This window comes from Gymnogyps californianus, chromosome 14 (genome assembly GCF_018139145.2).
Source record: "Gymnogyps californianus isolate 813 chromosome 14, ASM1813914v2, whole genome shotgun sequence".
Taxonomy (NCBI): domain Eukaryota; kingdom Metazoa; phylum Chordata; class Aves; order Accipitriformes; family Cathartidae; genus Gymnogyps; species Gymnogyps californianus.
Window position 1 is genome coordinate 20,644,796 of NC_059484.1, and position 19,383 is coordinate 20,664,178.

At 51.1% G+C, this 19,383-nt stretch overlaps 1 protein-coding gene across 1 annotated transcript in view; it reads left to right on the forward strand.

Annotated features, from left to right (window-relative positions):
- Positions 1-17,130, forward strand: part of ARHGAP26 (Rho GTPase activating protein 26) — a 157,051-nt gene extending 139,921 nt beyond the window's left edge. The window contains 3 exon segments of the mRNA XM_050905360.1: positions 8,267-8,377; positions 11,239-11,330; positions 16,166-17,130. Coding sequence (XP_050761317.1) covers positions 8,267-8,377; positions 11,239-11,330; positions 16,166-16,254 — 292 coding nt within the window. The 3' untranslated portion in view covers positions 16,255-17,130.
- Positions 17,131-19,383: the final 2,253 nt, after the last annotated feature.

Here is a 19,383-nt window from a genome sequence, read left to right on the forward strand (position 1 = left end):
TCGTCCCCTCGTTGGCTCCCTGCAGCAGAACGTCTCTGCCAGCAAAAGGGAGTTTTGTTTTTGGGAAATAAAGACCGATTCCCCTTGCCCTGAGCCCGAAGCCGGGCTGCTGTGGGCTCTCGGGGCCGGGGCGATGGGGCGACACGGGGCTGGTGCTGCGGTGCAGCTCCTCCAGGAGCCTCGGGCAGAGGGTTGGGGCAGACCTCCCCTGGGTTCAGCGTGACGGTGGCTGGCAGCAAGGACAGCCTCCTTACACGTCGGTCAGCTTTCCTGCAGCTCCGACTTCCCGTAACGAGGCCACCGTCAACTGCGAACGGCAGATTTGAGCCGCTTATGGTTGGCAAAGCCTGCTTAGCAGCGAAGCAGGGCCGCCCTGTGCACAGGATGTGTTTACCTCAAATATTTGATCCTACTGAACACCCCCCAGCTGATCTGGGAGCTGTGATCCCACAGGGACTTTAATTGCCTTCATTTTCCAAGAATCCCATATGGTTGCTAGGGTGGCAGATGGGAGAGTTTTCTTTTCTGGGGGACGTAAGATGGCAGTGGATTGAATGCCAGAGAAAAATGAAAGATTTCTGGAGGACTGTTGAGTTCTCCTTAATTGTGAATACAATTTGTTGGTGACTAATGCGTCCAGACTTGCAGAATTACCTCATGTATTAGAAGCAGTGGCGCGATGGAAAAGATGTGACTAAGATGCTGGCTCCTGATTTACCAACACTTCCCTCCTAAACTGCCATTTGGCTTCCTACTGGCACATTGCAACTTTTCTATTAATAATTAAGAGCTTTGACACAGTTTGAAAGCACTTGGTCCAACATAAAATCCACCGGCTTCATTTTTAGTCTGCTGAGAGCCTTTTGAGCAGAGAGGAAGCAGGGAGAGGGTGCAGAAAATACAGCTGCTGAGCAAATGGTGGAGCAAGGCAGAACATGTCGCGTCCGGGCTAAGTGCCATGAAGGCCCCAGAGGCACGTTAGTGTGGACCTGGGGTTGCCTCTGTTCCCCTGGCCTGCCCCGTTTCTTCCTGCCTGTGCTGCTTCCAGTGCTGGTACGACGTTTCTGTAAGAGCGGTGACTGAGGAGTTGGTAACTTGCTAGCGATACTGCAAATTCTCTGTTATAAATGAGTTGTGCAACTGTTAATGAAATGCTGTTCCATATTAAGATGGCAGGATGCTCCCATCGCCTGGATCCCACCCGATGGGGAAGACACCTACACGCCGGTCCAGCGAGTTTCCTTTCCGCAGTGTCTCCAACGCTTACTCATGCTGAAAATGCATCCATTTCTGATTCTTTGCTTATTCACTCAGCCTTTCTCCAGCATTAACATCAGTCTCTAAGCTTCATGCCAGAAGGCTATACCAAACCAGCAATGTCATTGCATCCCTTTGAAACATCAAGCATCATCTGTCTGTATTTGGAAATTGAAATGTCTGTTAAGTGGGACAACAAAAACTCCAGCTCTCCTTCCCAAAGTCAGAACTCTTCCCAGTCTCTCTCTTATTCAAGTGGAAAAGCTTTTAGATGGTTTATGAAATTACTAAAGGAGGGAAATATTTCTACGTATGGGAAATAAGCCAAGCAGCAAAGTGACAGGACAAGCAAATGTGTTGGGTATCTTCGAGATTACAAAGAGGGACACGTCCGTATTACCCCAAAGAAGATCCTGTAATCTGTGCTCATGGAGACAGAGGAACTAATAAATGGAGATGTGGGAAAGTCCATGCTGAAGAAGTTGGTTTGGTCAAGTGATGTTGACCACGGTGCATTTTGGCTGCTTATTTTCCTAAGTGTGTCATTGTTTTCCACCTGAATGATTATACAGCATGGTAACTCCTGAGAGAATAACACTGGAGAGAGTTTTAACATCGTTTTTCTTGCATTTAAAGTACCAAACAGAGGAAGAATCCTGCCAATCTGAAGCCCTGTGAGCTAACGGTCATGTATGGGACGTGTGTGGTGCCATCACTAACCTGCAGTGCAGCCAGAGCCTGGGGGATTGCTTGCTAGAGCCCATCCATCTGCGCTCGGAGCTTTGCTAGGATGTGCAGCATTGCATGAACTTCATGAGCTTCTCAACCCAAGGCTGACTCCCATTTCATTTAGGCAACAGAGCCGTGTCCGCTGGTGAGCTGCAATCGTGGCCTTGTGTTAGCAGAGTTTAAGTGCCCTGGCATTAAATGATGCTATAATATTTTTTTCTGGTTAGCTTTGAGAAGAGCCTTATGTTCTGTAGCTTTGTTTTATAGGAACGGATCAGGAGGTAAAGGGCTGGGTGGTTCTTAATGTATTTTAATGCAGTCAGGTATTGATAATGTCAGAACGGGAATATTGTTATTTATTCTTGAGGTGACTTCATGAAAGGGCTTTAATTCGTCAGTAGACTATGCCCATTCATAGTTGTTAGATGTTCCGTGTCAGAAATAGCCCCGAGTTCCACAAAAATAAAGAACAAGTTGTAAACATTTTTGAAGTGGAACTGATGTCCTCTCAGCCAGAAGAACAAAGCAGCAGAAGTTGTCTGGAAACCCTGCTGAGAATAACTCTTCAGACCTGTAAATGCCTGGAGGACTTGAGCTGTGTAAAGAAAGTGCCAGGGGCAGTCTGAGTAGGCAGATTGCAGAGGAAGAGGAATTGAAAAGAGGCAGGTTATGAGAAGGGATTAGAAAAGAGATTTTTTAGCTACAGCAACTGGAAAGGAGACTGGAGTCTGGAAATGAGAATTGCTTTTTTTGCATGTTCAGGCAGCAAACTAAACATTGGAACGGGACAGGCAGTGTGTACAGCAGGCATGGGAAGCAGGGAGGAGGATTTAGCTTCTAAATACGTTTCTAAGCACACTTGTTTGCTGGAAGAGTGGGATTGCCAAAGGGCAGGTGGGAGTTGAAGGCGCAGATGCCCCCGCAGCCGGTGGGCTGACCGCTGCGACACGACGTCCTTCTTTCCAGGGCAGTTTTACCTCCTCGTTGCAGGTCACGGCCGCTGCTTTCGAGGGGCACAGACGGACCGGCAGGAAAGGCGAAAGCCTCGGGACGTGTTGGGCTACGGACTCGTGGAGTTCCCTCTGCTGCTTCTGTTGGGGAAAAGTCCATAGTCACCTCAGAAGACTCTAATTTTAGCCACTTCTTTGTTTCGTGCTTCTGGTATTTTTGGTTCTTAGCATTTTTTTCTCTGTTTTGTTTCCCACTATGCACTCAACAGGAAGAACCCCTCGCAAAATCCTCCAGAGTAAGAAGAAGGAAAAACAAAGGTCCAGATGACATTTGCTTTCTGCAGGCAGAACTGAAAGCAGGCAGCAGCCAACATTTCCCCAAAGCCTCTCACCACCTCTGCTCTTTCCATGAGAAACAGAAAGGAAATTGGATCCTACAAGAAAACCATTTTCCAAAATGCCAGAGACCTCAGAATAGTTTATTCACTCGCATGCACTGACTTCTCCAGCGAGACAGGACTCAGGTCTTGCAGCCGCGTAAGCTCAGAAAGGTGATACTGAAGCAGCATCTTGAAAATAAATACCTGTATTTCACGGAAGGGAGATGAACCCTTTGTGCGCATCGTAGCCTCGCGGTCTGTAGGTGCTGGGAGGGCCGGCTCAGGCAGGGTCCTGAAACATCCTTTTGTTCTTCTTGAGGAAATGTGCTGGAAAGACTTGCAGAGCAGGACCGCGAGGCTGCGCAGGGGTAGCTTGGTCATCGTAGGACCACGTTCTTCTCTTCTATGAGCAACCTGATTGAAACAGGATGGTCTTCATACTTAAAAATCCACATGCTGTCATTAGTTAATAGTTCTCTCAGTTGTTTTGGTGGGCACGCAGAGTGTTTTCTTTGCCACCAGGGATCCAAAGACACCAAAATCCTGCTCCAAATTATTGATAGCTTCTTAGATTGAGCCCGGCCCGAGTGCCGGTTCTTGCTGTAAGGCTTTTTTACCACAACACCGCAGAAATAACTCTCTTCTCTGAGAATCGTATTGATTGCATTACACACTGTAATTAGTGTAGCAGCCTGCGCAGTTGGTGGAGCGATGACAGAGCCGACTTTACGAGTAGCAAGAGCTGCATTCTTTTGAAGTGATTTCATCTCAAAAAGTGTGTTGGGATTTTCTAGTCCCGGAGCCCTGTGCGGTCGGATATTCCTTCCGTCGTGCAGTGAGGAGGACCGGGGTCGGTAGCGGAGGCGGTGGCCATCCCATGCTGCAGGCACACCACCGCTGGCACACCCAGCGAGATGTCCTCTTGCACCCAGAGCCCGCTGCCCGCAGAGGCGGTGGAAGCTACGGCGGGAGGGCTGGTGGGTGTCGGTGGCTGCTCTCAGGGGGACAAGCCCAGCCACATTTCAGTTACCAGCTCATCGCCCCCTCCAAGTCCCACCTTGTCCAAGCTCCTCTTTGAGAAGGGCATTGCTGTGCCATTTGTTTGCTCTCTCCTACCCCAGCGTGGGGCCTTTGTGGTCCATTAGATACTGCTGCTTGCTAGATTTCTAACCAGTGAGATGATGGGCTGATGGCTAGAGGTGTCTAAGCTGTCTTAGGACTCATCCTGCCCTGCAGATGGTTCAGTGGAAAGGACCCTTGCTGGAGCCAGGGGCTGGAGGCCAGGAGGTTTGCTTCCCAAGGTAACGCTTCTTGCCTACAGAAAATCCATGCACGGAGCAGGTAACGTGCATCTTGATGAAGAGCCTTTTGAGATCACCAGGATGGAGGAGTCTACGTGAATGGTGAGAGGCCATGGTAAGACGAAAGGCACACCTAGCAGGTCCTCTGCCTTCCAGATGATAAACCCATGCATTCATATTCCATTTGCCGTGCAGACACGTACCGTCTTGGAGGCTCGCTATAGTAGCTTAGCTGTGTAGAGCCAGAGAACATTGCATACAGGTATTATAACCAACGGGCTTTGGCTTCCAAAATACTGGCTCCTCTTGCAGTACTAACAGCGAAGGCAATGTTCTAGTTCCTGCTGCCCAGAGGAGAGCCCTCTCCATGTCTTCAGATGCCTCTGACATGCTCTCTCCATTAGAGGGCAGAAGCATGCTTATGCACAGATAAAATAAAACAAAATTACCTGCCCTATGTGCTGTATAGCTTGTTGCGTTAAGGGAAGGTAGGACATCATCATGAATGGCCGGACAACTACACCTGCTAGAAAGAAAAACACAAAGCAAGAACTGGTGCTTCAAGGGTTAATTTCTGCGATTTGGGCTGACTTGGTGGTCTTTGTAGCACCTCCTTCTGTTTAAAGTTGGAAATAGATTTAATATGTGGTAAGTACCAATGTCTAACAAACAGATTTGTTAAAGACTAAGTAATACAGGTAATTACTCATTTTTCAAAAGACTGACAATTTTGACGATAGAAAAATGCAAAAAGATTGTTTTTAAATAGTGACAGTTATTAGGAGAACATTTTGAGGATTTCTGTTAATAGTCTGCCTGTGAACATGCCCTGTTTTACAGCCCTCCTGTGAAAGTTGTGATGCACTGCTGTATCTCATTTCTATATGCGTGTAATCCTCTGACGTAATAAAGGTATTGCCCATAATTACGAGGGGAAATCCTTAGTTTCTGTTGAATTCAATGACACAGTGTCCGTGAAGAAGCCAAGAGTTTGGCCTTAAGCAGATATGGACCTCAGAGCAGTTCAGGCCAACAATTTAACCTTCTTTAGTGTCCTCTAGGTGCCATTGCGGTGGTGATATTTATGACATGGACACTTTCCCCCTAGACATTGGACCAGATCCACAGATCTATCCTTTCAATTTTGAGTTGTCACCGTCAGAGAATGCCAGGGAGCGCCGGCTGCCAGCTTCGCTCTCGGGCGCGTGGAAGGGCACGCAGGAACCGCCGGCAAGAGTCACCGGCCTCTCGGCAAGTGCCGGTGCTGGTGGAGGACCCAGATACCCAGAGATGAGCCTGGTGCAGGCGAGGAAAGCTTCAGGGTGTTGGTTGCACAGATGCATGAACTGGAGGGAAGCTGGTGTGCCAAGAGTGACGTTTTAGTTTTAACGTGCTAAATTGTAACTCAAACTGAAGGGAAGAAAATTACAAGAAAACACAAAATTTAAGATTAATCGTAAATATTTCCTGGAGACCCTCTTGGATGTTAGGGGAGGTTGGTTCTTTTAAATAGTAGAGGTTGAAGTTTTACATTGAGCTTGAAATGGAAGAAAAATGTTTGTTATATGCTCTTCTCTGTTAATATATGAAACAGTTCATTCTGGGCCTAAAGAGCAGAAGCCAGGGGCTGAAACAATGAACTTCTGCTGTTGTGGTCTAATAGGTATTGAATGGTCATGGGTTAACCCATTACCCTTTTTACAGAGACTTCGTCTTTTTGTTAAAGGTTTAAGAGGCAGCGTAGGCTCCCCTGGCCGCTGCCTGCATGTGAGCCTGCCTGCGCTTCGTCCCAGTGTGTGTGCACTGGTGCTGCCCATTTCGTTCCTTTCGGAGAGAAGGGGGTTGCTTTCATCCTTTCTGGAGGTTGGAGTTTTTTTCCAAGTTGGCTACTGGTCCAAGCCATGCTCCTCGAGGCTTCTCCTCGAGCGTGAAGGAGGCACATCACTGCACGCTGCATGGTGACAGGAGGAAATCTGAGTTAAAGCATATCTAAAAAACGTTTTTATAATCCCAGACAGGTATTTGGAACAAATTATATTTACAGCCTGGAGCTGAGAGGGAGGGCTGTGCCCCTCTCCGCACGTGGACCACCTTTCCATCCACCTCGGGACTCACCCTGGTGCTGTCAGAAAGTGGCTCAGCAACTTCATCCCGTTCCCCTCAGAGAAGTGCCGGTTGCCCGAGACGGGGGAGAAGAGATGAAGCGATGGCCTCTGGCCTGCTCTTAGTCCTGGTGCAGCCCTTTCCCTCCCTCCAATGTCCATTTGGTCTGGTGGGACCCGTAAACCGCTGTTACTGCAGGGCTGAGGTTCTCCCGCATGCTCTGGAGCCCCCCCCTCCCCGTATCCCTTCCCTCTCCCTTGGGAGCCCCCAGCTTGGGGACAGGGATGGGGATGGGGATGGGGACAGGGACAAGGACAGCCTGGGGGTTGCCTCTAGGGTCGCACCCTATCCCCCACCTCATCACAGACCCGTGTGATCAGAGGTACCATCCCTCTCTCAAGAAAAAAACATAAATCATGATGCTTTTACAAAACTTCTTGTTTTTACAGAGGCATTTTCAGTGTGGAGAGGTTTTTCTGGTGCTTTATGAGGGACAAAGTTTACAATCTGAATTAGAGAATACAGATGAGTTACTAAGCATAGAAACAGAAGAAGATGAATCAGACTCAAATTGGTGTTTTAGTACAATAATTGCTTTTCGGTGAACCTGAGAATGACCTAAATCGAACAGTTTTGAAGGAACCAAACACTTCTCGCTTGACTTCTGCATGCATTTACTAGTTCAGTAACTTGATTCAACTTCCGTTGACAGCCGTAGCTTAAAAGCGAGGAATCAAGAGCAGTTTGCATGAGGGGAAGAGGAGTGCTTCGATGTAAAACGTGGAAAACAAATCAATGAAGTTTTTGTAGCACTGAATGCATAAGGATGGCAGGAGCCCTGGAGCATTGATTACCTCGATGCGAGCCATTTGCATGACCCGTAAGGTGGCCAGCTTGCGCTGGGGTCCCAGCACAGCCCTCTGATGCTGCTGACCCTTGCAGGGTGGTGTGGGCTGGAGATTTTCTCCTGCTAGTTGTCTTCAGATGGAAGATAGCATGGAAACGCCAGCCCTGGCTGGCTCCATCCTGTAGATAACGAACTCCTCTGGGCTCCCAGCTTCCGAGACCCGTTTGGTTAGAAATGTAAATAGGCGGTCGTGGCCGGGCACCGTGGATCAGGGCCCAGACTTTGACGCCGCAACAACTGACGTACAAAAGGGGGATGGAGGCTGCTCGCAGGCATCATTAACGTCCAGAAATACCATCAACTATTTCTGGCAGCAGTTGGGGATATAAAACAAGGCAGGTAAGTGGCTGGGCTGCCAGCGGCGAGCAGCGAGATGGCCCTCTGCACACGGGGTGCGGGGCTCACTGGAGGGGATGATGGAGCAGGGGTTAATTGGAAGATCCAGCTCTTGTTGTCCAGAGAAATGCAGATCTGGCCTTGAAACATTTCCCAAGGTCTTGGCACTTCATTTCGTAGCTATGTCTCATGCTCTGAATATTCCCAAGGCACTCGCTATCGTCGGATGTCGTCTGACTGTCTCTTGGTTGCTGTTTGTTTCTGTGGTTGCACGTTGATAAGGTATCTGGTTATGTCTTGCAGCCCTCAGAATCCAAGCCCAACGTCACCCCTCTCACCGTCCTGGCCCATGTTCTCCGCGCCATCAAGTCCTATGCCCACCTCCTCTACGTCCAGCGACTCATCCCCCATCAGGTCTGTTGCAGAATTCGCTTTGCTTTTTGTTGCTTTTGCTATTTTCTGTTTAATTTACTCGGTTTCCCCCACTTCACTTTCCTTTTCCCTTTGCATCCTGCTCAAACTCCCCCAATGCAGCTATCTGCACTCAGCAAGAGAGGAGCTTTCAAATGTCTCCTGCCCCAGGGGCGATGCTTTGAATCCCCCCTTTGAGCCCCCGGCAGGCGCCCACCAGCCCCCGTGGTCAGGCGAGCGGGAGCCAGCGCTCGCAGGTCACACTCGCAGTGCTCGGCGTCGCTGGTGGTTTCTGTGGTTTTGCCCAGCCATTTCAGCTCTTGCGGTTTGCTTTACTCCTCTCTGCAACAGGTAAGACGTGTACTGCCTTCCCGGGCGCTGCGAGGAATAACAAGCCTTTGTAAAACTCTGTGATGCCTCATTTTCTGGCCACTTCCTTTTTTATCTCGAACCTAAGGAGGGTGAAGAACATGGGGCAACGCAGACATTTGCCTGCTGAGTGCCCGCGTCTCAGGCCTTGGGCATCGCTGGGGTAAATCGGTCCTGAAAGTTACAGACAGACTCACGGAAGATTTCCATTGGGACCCTGGAGCAGCGGGTCAGGCTGTGCTGCACGCCAGCCCCATGGGGCAGGAGGGTGCACGTCCCGCCTTCGCCCTGGGGTGCGAGACTGCTGGCTGCGGCGCGGCGGGAGCGGGCACTGCCTGGGCGTCCCATGGCTTTTGTCACCGGAGATGCAGTCATGCCGTGAGCACACCATGGGCAGCGTCCGGGACCTGCGCTGCAGATACTGGGGGATGCTCACGCGGGGGAAACCAGGGCAGCATCGCCTCTGGTGTGTGTGCAGGGTGCCCTTGGACGGGATTTCTCTCCTCCGAGCCCACCCCTGGCACAATGGAGCAAGAAGCCGTTGTCATCCCCAGCAGAACGTGGCTCCCAGCCCCTTGGCAGGTGCAAGGCGGGGCCGGGGCACCAATCCCTCCGCTTAGGGAGACGTGTCAAACCTGTTTGTTCATTACAGGCACAGACCGAGCTCTCCCCTGCACCTACAGCCATACAAATGCTGCCTGTACCACAGCTGCCTGTTTGGCAGGGTTATTTATTTGTTTTGCTACGCATCTGCAAAGGCTGACAATGGCATAATACCGTCCAAGCAACCTTCCTCCGCTGGGGGAGAGAGGCTCATCATCCCCGAAACTGCACAAGGGCAGATGGGTGAAGCTCCTGAGTGCTTTGCTGGCCTTGTGTTGTGCTTGGAGGCAGAAACCTAACATGAGTGATCGCTGGGGTCCAGCGTTTCAGTCCCTGAAAGCCCCGCAGGGCTCTGACGGGCGCAGTCGCAGCCCGGAAAGCAGCGGTGGGCAAGGGGCAGGCTGGGGCCACGGCGATGCCGGGCTGCAGAGGTCATTTTTGGGGGAGAAGAACAACAACTTGAATAATTCAAGGTAGTTAGCCTGAAAATACCTTTTGTTTTTCATCTGACAGTCTCCTCAAGTACTCTGCTTAAGCAGTGCCTCCCCAGCAGCAAAGGACCCTCTCTGGAGGGGGAGGAGTGTTTGCTCATCCTGGTTTTTAAGTGTTTGGCAGCTGCTCGTGTCAGGCAGCTAGAATTCGGAGAGGAGGGACCTCTGTTTCGGGGCTGTCTTCACAGCAAAACCAAAACCATTCACAGCTCCCCTGGTTTGTGGTTTCTGTGTGAAGGTGAATGCTTTCGCCACGAGGTGAAAGTGTGCCGCTTCCCTGGGCTCGCTCCGAGAGAATTCAGAATAAGTTCAAATCCTCGGAAAGATAAAAGTTGGTGAAACCGCTGAACTGAGGAATGGTGATGCCTTGTTCATTACCCCAGCAGCTCTGGGGGGCACTTCCATCACTTTGCTTGGCCGTACCGTAGCCGAGCAGCCTGCTGCAGCGCTGGATGCGGCCGGCTGTTCGGACAGCCCAGTGCCTGGTCAGATTTGCACTGTCACCGTCACCGTGGCCTGGCAGTGTCCCAGCTTTCCACCAGCCTTGCTCAAGCCCAAACCTGGAAAGGATGAGTGGGAGGCTCCGGGCACAGGGGACAGCTCTGTGTGCCTGTGCTGTGCTGGTGGGGTCCTGAGGTCCTTCATTTTCTCCCTGCATCTACTGGCGATTTGCTCCATTTCTGGCTCTCTCTGCTCTAATTCACTCCCCCGCAGCGTGGGCACACTGACACCTCCCCAGTAAAATCTAATGGTCGTTCAATCTTTTTTATCTTCAGGTACAGTCTCTAAAGAAGTGCAGCAAATTCTTCACGGACCTACTTGTTTTTCTGTTTTGAAATACCCTTCCCCAAGTGCTAATTCTTCCTCGCAAAATTCTCCTTGTTTGCAGCTGCACTCGGAGAGCGATGGGTTTGGCAGTGAGCGGGGCCGGTGGGCAGCGGGTCGCTGCCGGCACCTGCTGCCTGCCTTCGCTCCGCGCCAGCCCTCCAGTCCGTTATGGCCCTTCAGAGACTCACAAAACATTTCCAGCTCCCCGATGTACTTCTCCCGTCTAGTGCCTGGAGCTCTCCTGGGGACCCCTGGCTCGGGGCTGCCCGCTGCATGAGCACTGGGCACGGGCTCTGGTCCTGGCAGTGCCAGCTGGGCTCGGACTGCGATTTGCAGCGCGGTGAAATGCGGTGCTGGGGGCTCATCCCCGAGAGCCTTCAGCCTCCTCTGGCCTCTTCCTCGCTCTTCCCCCGAGCAGTGTAACCTTGGACCCTTGCAGAGCAGTAGAGGTCCTTGGTCTCCTTTTCAACATGCACCACTTAACGTGGACCCCTCTTCGACACAGCGGGGAGGGGAGTGCTGTTGTGTACGAGGGGGGTATTTTCTATGCCAATAAATGTTTTCTTTTTACAGCTCACCACTGCGGAAAGCCCGAGCTTTGTACGCCTGTAAAGCAGAACATGACTCGGAGCTCTCCTTCACGGCGGGCACTGTGTTTGACAACGGTGAGTCCTTGACCTGGAGGGAGGGCACAGGACAGCGCCGGGAGCGAGAGCGGGAGGAGGTGGGCTCATTTTTCAGCACGATATTCAGGCTGCGGTTCCTGGCGTGCCGGGAAAGCGGGATCGGGAGAGCTGCGCCCGGTGCTGTAGGAGCCGCGCTTGCTCCACGCCCGGCGCTGGGCTTCCCCAGAGCTGAACCCGGAGCAGGGTTTGCTGCGGAGCAAGGGCAGAGCGTGGCGGGAGGGTGGGGGATGTACTGGGGGTGTAACACACCATCAAATTAGCTTCATTCTAATGACCGTGGCATTACCTGTCGCTGGCAGCCACCCACCTCGCCTGCCAGGGAAGCGCTGCAGGAAGCAGTGCCGAGAGTGCTGCTGTTTGCCTGGGCGCTAGATAGGCAGGAGACTTCCCCTTCACTTCAAAATGGACACTCTTCTTCTGTAACAGCATCTCTCATTTCATGTAATGTATATGTGAGATGCTACAGAGCCAGGATTAACAGCAATACGAATAAAGCTGCAGAGAAGGACACTTGGCTATTATTTTTTTTAGCGCTGAGTTTTGCAAATTGCTGGTTTTCTTCCTGTGACCCAGGGAATGATTTGAACTCTCAGTTCATGGATTTCCTTTCAGTTCTCTGTTTAATGATTGTCCTGTTTCCACCACTAGAAATCCCATGAAAGAAGAAAGCAGAAATACTTGAAACACAGGCAGAAAATCCAGGTGTATCTTGCCTTACTTTTTGTATCCATGTTGAAAATGGCTGATCATCCAGCCATCTTTAGGATCAGTGTGAAAACTGCCTTTTCAAGATCCTGATTTACTTCCTAAAGGAGATAAATCCTAAGGGAGACGTGTAAAATAGGAGGGATGAATAGGTGGGATTCCCCTCCTCTCCCCCGGTGTAGAGTGCGGGAGGCCACTCCGGCAGAGATGTCCACTTTGCCACCTCCAGCCTGGGTCAGCGGGTCCCGCTCCACGTCCCGCTCATCGCCCTGCCCGTGCCCGTGGTGTCCGAGCCACCAGCCCGGGGTGACGGGTGTTTTGGCCCTGGCAGTGGAAGTGGCCACACATCCGCAGGTGACCGCGTTCGCCTAGATCGGAGCTGTGTTTCGGCAGGTTGGTAAGGGAAGGTGCAGCCTTGCATGGAGGGCGTGCAGAGGTTCTCCAGCTAGGCTTGGGAGTACAAAGTGCAGCCTCTGATCCAAAGCAGAAAATAAAAGGAAGAAGTTTGGCGAGGCACGATGTCACCGTTGTGCCGGGCTATGTCAACGGCAGGCAGCGGAGCATGGAGCGGTGCCCAACACTGACCCCAGCTTCTGCACTCTTTGCCTTCCTGGCAGCTGCCCGACGCTCCAGCTGCTCGCTGGAGTTATTCGAGACCTTGCTGTACGCATGCCCCAGCTCTTTTACCGCAGCGATACGTGGCACAGTGTCTGTGCCGCAGCGGGCAGCGCTGCCGGCAGAGCACGGTGGGACCGCGCAGACCCCTGCGTGCCTGTGCTGTGCGCTGCGCAGGGCTGCGTGGCCGCGCCGCCTCCCTCCCACGGGCACGGACCCGTAATCTAAATGGAAGGGAGAAACTGGTGAGTGGTTGATGGACACCAGCGTTTACCATATACAGGGCCATTCCTCAATGGTTTTCTGGGTAGGAGAGATTAGTTTCCAAGTATCAGCACCAGAAATATTCTATGCAGTTGCCGTAATGTTTCACGCAGGAGATGGAAAAGCAGCATGTGCTTTTTTTCCTCTGGATACTGAGAGCTGGAAAAGGTGGGCTCCGGTTAGTCAGATTTTTGGAGATGACGTTAATGAGCATAGATTTTCTGTTTCCTGCATCAAGGGAAAGAGACTGTGCCCCATGGAATTAAGCAGCTCTGTTTTAGATATAATCCCAATGTAAAGAAAAGACTTTTTACTGCTTTCCAAGTAGTTCTTGGCTTTTATATGTTAAGCATTGTCATTTGGGAAACTGCTACCACATGCACTGGTTTTGCCCTGGGATATATATGAGAATATAGCAGAAAGGGGAAGAGAATGAATACATGTGAATTAAAGAACATACTTTTCCTAAGCAGCTCCATAGATATCTTGCAAGTAAACATGGTCTCCCCTTTGAGAGCCTGTGGGAATTAGAGCAGCTAGGAGGGGAACAAGTTTGAATTAAATACATTGTGTTTGCTAGATAAAAATCAATGGATTATTCAAGGGAAAAAATATACAGCATGTTCTAATCACTTAGCAGCGTAGCTGAGGCTCACGTTAGCTGGGGGAAGTGAGTGAGAAACAGCACTGCTTGGTAGAAATATTATTATGATGAAGGGGTTTTATAAAACCCAGCGAAAGCAAATGGATCTTGGAAATACTTGAGAGACAGGTTCTTGTTTGACTTTGAGGTTCTCTGAGGTTGCACATGGCAGAGCAGCATCTCGGTCTGACTGGGAAATTGGGGGGCTGCTACCCACACCGAGCGGTACCCACATAGTAAATGACACCATGTTTTGAGAGGCACAGTTAAACTCCGTAGCGTTGTTCCTTTTAGTTATACAAAACCTGGATTTTCCAGCAGATCTCGTGCACTTGATAGTTGCGTGCCCTTGTTGTGGCACTAAATAGGAGGGACGTCCTGGATCCGTGGAGGTCTGAAATTGGGGAGGGTGGGAGTCACGGGTCAGGAAAGGGATGCTCACGTGTGTTTTAACTAGCAATTGCCCCTGAAAAGGAAAACTCCATATTCTGAAGCAAGGGACCCGCAGCTGAGCTGCTGCTGACAGATACTGAAGTTTTATGCTACATTAGGAAAGTTGTGTTGCATTTGTGCTCTAATTCTGTGATGGAGAATGAGATTCTCCTCCCTATCTGCTCGTGTGCCCTGCTCTATCTGACGGTACCTAGACAGAAATAAATGGCTGTCTTTGGGACGTAAGTGATTTTTTAAGGGAAAAGCAGTAGCTGGAACTCACATGACTTGCGGTTAAAGCACTTTCCCAGCCCATTTGCTGAGACCAGAGGGCTGAAGACTCTGAAGACACAGACACGCACACACCACTTTTACTTACAATTTCTTTTCTCTTGATGGCCACCATCCCCTGGCAGGGGCACCGTGAAGCCTTTGCTCCCACCCAAAGGGAGGTAACCCAATAGCTTTTAATGCACTTTTGCCCTCGTGAGCTTTCCTTGCAGGCTGGAGGTGGCATTTTTCCTCTGAGCGGACTGCTTTAGCCTTTGGTGCTAGAAAAGCCCCAAAACTTGGGCGTGAGAGGGTGTAGGCATGGAAAAAGAAGTTGGCACAAGTGAAACCCCAAAATGTGTAAACCTAGGAGCTGGAACACCATGGCTCTTCAAACTAGTTGTTAGTTTTCTGTGGTTTGTATTTTTCATTAATAGATTACTACGTACAATATTCCTCTGCAGGCATACCCAGTAGTGATGGACTTTGCCATACTGGTGAGGACTGATCTCTCCCAAAGCGTGGAGATGTTTGGACTTAAAACACTTCTCTCTTTCTGAATCTTTCTCACCGGTCAATGTCAGTCGTGATTTTTGCACAGACAATGGCCATCCTGCAATAGAGGGGGCTGCCGTAGGAGAGGAAGCACGCAGAGGAACCTGAAGCCCTGCTCCTCCGTTGCTCTGCTGGTTTGATCAGCAGGACACCCGGGTTTGCCATTGAATGAAAAAGACTCCGGTTTTAAACATTGGTTTTCGCCCTGGCTCTGCCGGAGCCTTGGTGTGGCCTGTACCTGCTGGCAGGACGGCCGGAGGCTGGCTGCCTGCGCAGAGCCCATCCCCACAGCTCTGCTTGGGGGGCGGACATAGACCCCGTGCAGTGGTCAGTGCCGTTTCCGGGGTGCACTCAAGAAACACAGTCACATTTGTACTGAAATGTGAATTTTCAACACATTTCACCCCCCCCCAGCTGAGTGAGGATGAGCTGGGGCAGGAGGGCGCCCGGATGGAGACATGGGGAGCAGTGGGGAGGGCAGGCACCGTGCTGGCAGGGCAGGGGAGCGGGCAGGGGAGCGGGCAGGGGGCATGGCGGGGTGGGGGCAGCAGGGACTCGCTTTGCTCTTGTAGCTGAAGCCAGAAAATGTGTAATCAAGCGGGCCCGGCAGAGAGTCACAGGACGCTCGGGTGGCTCTGAAGTACTGACTTACCACCATTTATTGTGGGAGGTGTGGGGAATATTCCTCTGCCTGCATTGGCCTAACCCTGGTTCCTGTAAAATCAGCGAGTTTTCAGCAGTTGATTGAATAAAGGAGGAGCATAAGTCTTTTGAGGACTGATCAGGTTTCTCATTTGACAGAAATAAGATTGCAGTGTTGGCTTTCCTGCCGGGAGTGTTTGCTAATGCATTTTCTCTCTCAGCCTGGTGCGAGGCCAAGCCGGGACATGCAGGGTCATGAGGCGATGGAGCTAACCACACTCTCTCGAACTTCAAAGAGATTTTAGCCCAAACCTGGGGGAAGTTTTGAGCCCCTGTTTTTATCCCAGATGCTTCACTTTACTTACATCAGCCCTGCAGCACCAGCTAGTATTTGAAACCCAGTCCATAGCTGAGCACGCAGCTTGCTTGGTCCTTCTCTTGGTTTCACCGTGTGGTCTCTGACACTTGGGTAAAGGGAACGCAGAGGAGTCCCGTGAGTGAGGAGGAGAGAGCACCTCAGCTTTCTCAGCTCCTCAGCGTATTAGTTTCCTTACTTTAAAATAAACAGAAATTAAGGGCCTTGCTCTCTCCCAAAAGCAACTTTGACGTTGTCAGCACACAAAGAGCAACGGCCTCTACACCGTAATCCCCCTCCTGTAGTAACCTGCCTTTTCCTTCTCTCCTCAAGTTCATCCATCCCAGGAGCCCGGCTGGCTGGAAGGGACCCTCAATGGGAAGACAGGATTAATCCCCGAGAACTATGTCGAGTTCCTATAACTTTGGGCATAAGAAGTGCCACTGCTGAGCTTTACATGGTATCCATGGCAGCCGCTGGCAGGAGTCCTGCAGACCATTTTGCTCTTTGCCACCGTGCGACACAGGGTGAGGACTTCCCCGTACCCACTGAGATGAATGTTTTTGTGGATAATAACGTTCGTGTCTCCTCCCGTGCTCCTGCGGTGCGTGCCGGGGCTGCGGGGGCAGCGGTCCTGGGGAGATGGCTCGACTCCTCCAGCCCCGAGCAGAGGCAGGCAGTGCCCAAAGCCCACGTCTCGACTGGGAGCCCTCGCAGCAATCAAAAAACAAAAACCACCAGCAATGCAGCAGCTCCACGCCGCAGCCCGAGTGCTCGGAGGGGATGAGCCTGCAAACTGTGACCCAGCACGAGAGAGCCACCGACCCTGATGCTCCCTGCAGTGAGACTGTTTACCAGCTGTAAAGAGCGTTAATGGGAGCTCAGGGACCCCAAGCCATCAGCCTCCCCGCCGGAGGAAGAGCGGTCGGCAGCAAGGAGTCCTTTGCTCCCAGGCCCTTCCCCGCTTTCCGACGAGCCCGAGCGAAGCTCTCCTGCGCGGCCGGGGAGCAACCCAGCCCCTTCTCGTGCCGCTGTGGCAGAGGAAGGGGCGAGGTGCTTTCGGCTGGCATCAAACCACCGGCTGCTGTGTCTGCGGCAGCAGCAGTTTGCAGGAGGCTGAGCTTCCCGTGGCAGGCTGGGGGCAGCCCTGGCGAGGCAGCGGCCGTCCTGCCGTGCCACAGCAGAGCTCTGCTCTTGCAGGCGAGAGCGAGACGCTCAGTGGGCTCTGCAGGGTGGGCACGGTACCGGGCGGGAGCTGTCAGGACTCGGCAGGCATCAGCACGGTGGAGGGGAGAATATTTTGGACCAAACCTCTCAAACTTTTTTTTTTTTTTTTTTTTTAAAGATCTAGTTTTTTGCGAGGTAAACATCTGTGATCTGTGCAGCCTGCGTTTCCTTCCTGGAGGGCAAGATGCAGCTCCAGATAAATACCACTCCTTTTGTTTGACTGGCTGTTTTGTATCTCCACTTTCCAATGCACATCATTGCACAGAGACATCCATGCTTTCGTGAACGCCCAGGCTGCTGATGTGCCATTTTGGAGCTGCATTTGCCACTCTCCACCGTTGCTTTTTAGGTGGTCTCCTTGCTTGCAGCCTGGTGTGTAGTCTGTCCGTGCCAAGTCTGTGCAGTACTGGTTGTACAAGGTAAATTATTTCCATACTCACAGGATGTTTGTTGTTGGTGTGGCCAACCTACGGTCTACAGAAGACAAAGGACGAGCCCTTCGGCTCCACCACCCTTCTGTTCCTGCCCTGGAGAGGATGCTCGTGCCTCCGTGGACATGCGGCGAGTGGTCGGCAGAGCGAGTTTGCAAATCCCTCACCATTTCGGGTTTTTTTTAAGGGGGAGGGTGGGAGAAGGACCCCTGCGTGACTGCAGAGCCGGGCTGGCCAGGTGGCATGTCGAGAGCTGGAATGATTATATTTTGTAATAGAAAATCGTGAAAGAAACCCCAGCCTGTTGGCAGAGAGACTCTGTGGTGCAGAAGCGACGCTGTCACACGCTGCTGGGGGATGGATGTCGTGTCTTTTTGTAATAATTTTAAAGACTCCGAGTGACTGAATTGCTGTATGTGTCACTTTTTATTTTTGAAAGAATTAATGTATAAATAGAGTATCTTAAAATATTATGAGGGAAAGATCTATATTTGATATTTTTAGAAGACCTGTAACGAGAGAAGCGAAGGACATTTGAAACCGGTTACAGAAAAGCGCTTGCAAACACACTCGCATCCACAACCACTCTCCGGGCCTTGGGCTGCCTTTTCGTTCGCTTCGTGGTGTCACTTAGAAATGAGGGAAACTGAAATTTCAGACCTCTTTACGTTTCTTTCACAGTAATTAAACTTCCTGGACTTTTGTCTTGGGGAAAAAAAAAAAAAAAGAGGAAAAAGTCGATCTCTTTTTTTCCTGATTTCTAGGGCGGGTGCGGTACAGCTCATCTCCTTGGGATTATAACCTCTCCATAAGCGACACCAACCCCTCTGGGGATGCACTGGGCACATCGCCTGGCTGGTGCTGTTCGGGCAGGGGTGAAGCCTCCAAACTGTCCTGTGTTTTCTGCTTTAAGGTGTTGGATGAAGAGGGCCGAGAGGTTCGTAGGGATAAAAGCCAGTGTTTCACTGGCAAGTTGCTGGTTCATGTTCGTCCTTGGATTTAATAGTGAACGTTTGGACCATTTGCTGATTTTCCTGAAGCAGAGGATCAGGCTGGGCTTTATCCAGCCCCAGCAGTCGCTGTGGTGCTGCCGGCCGGTGCTGGGACCTCAAGGGGCGGCTCAGAGCTGGCCTGGCACCTCCACTGCTCGGGGTGGGCAGTACAGAAACCCCCTTCCAGGGGTGCAGGAGAGGGACGGGAAGGACTCATGGAAAGGAGGAGAAAAAAAAAAAAAGGCTTAATATTTCATCTGTCAGCACTATTTGCTTGTGTTCGGGATCGTCCCATCCCGAGCCACTCCTCCAACGTGATCCCTGCTGCCTTCGTGGGATGCTGCCGGAGCTGGTGGCTTTCAGCTCAGGCGGGGGTTCCCGGCACGGCCTTCTGTCTCAAACGTGACTCTTAGCCTTTGAGCAGAAAGCGTACTACGGACAAATGAGAATTTCAAACACATCAGAAACACCTTAAAAGGCGTATTTAAGGGATACGGTATTTAGGGACCTCTGTAGTAATGCGGCACCAGCACCAGCACAGGCTGCTCTGCACCAGCGGGCTGCCGCCAGTCCTTATCCCCACAAAACCTTTTAGTGCAGTGTCCCCCTTTGGCTCTTCAGATGCTCGAGGTATTCTGAGACGGGAGTAAATTCCTTTTCCTAGGCACTTAGGAGCTTTTGGATATGCTACCTAGAGAGTTATTGGGAACAAAAGTCCCACGCAAACATATTTACAAGATGTCTTCTGGAGGAAAGGAAAATAAAGCATAAGCAGAAGTTATTGCTCTTGCAGGACAGCTAGTGGAATATTTTTTTTTAATTAAAACTTTCCAAAAAGAAAAATTTGGCTGAAACACTTACTAAATGTTCCCATTTTGGGCCAGCTTTAATACTGGAGTAA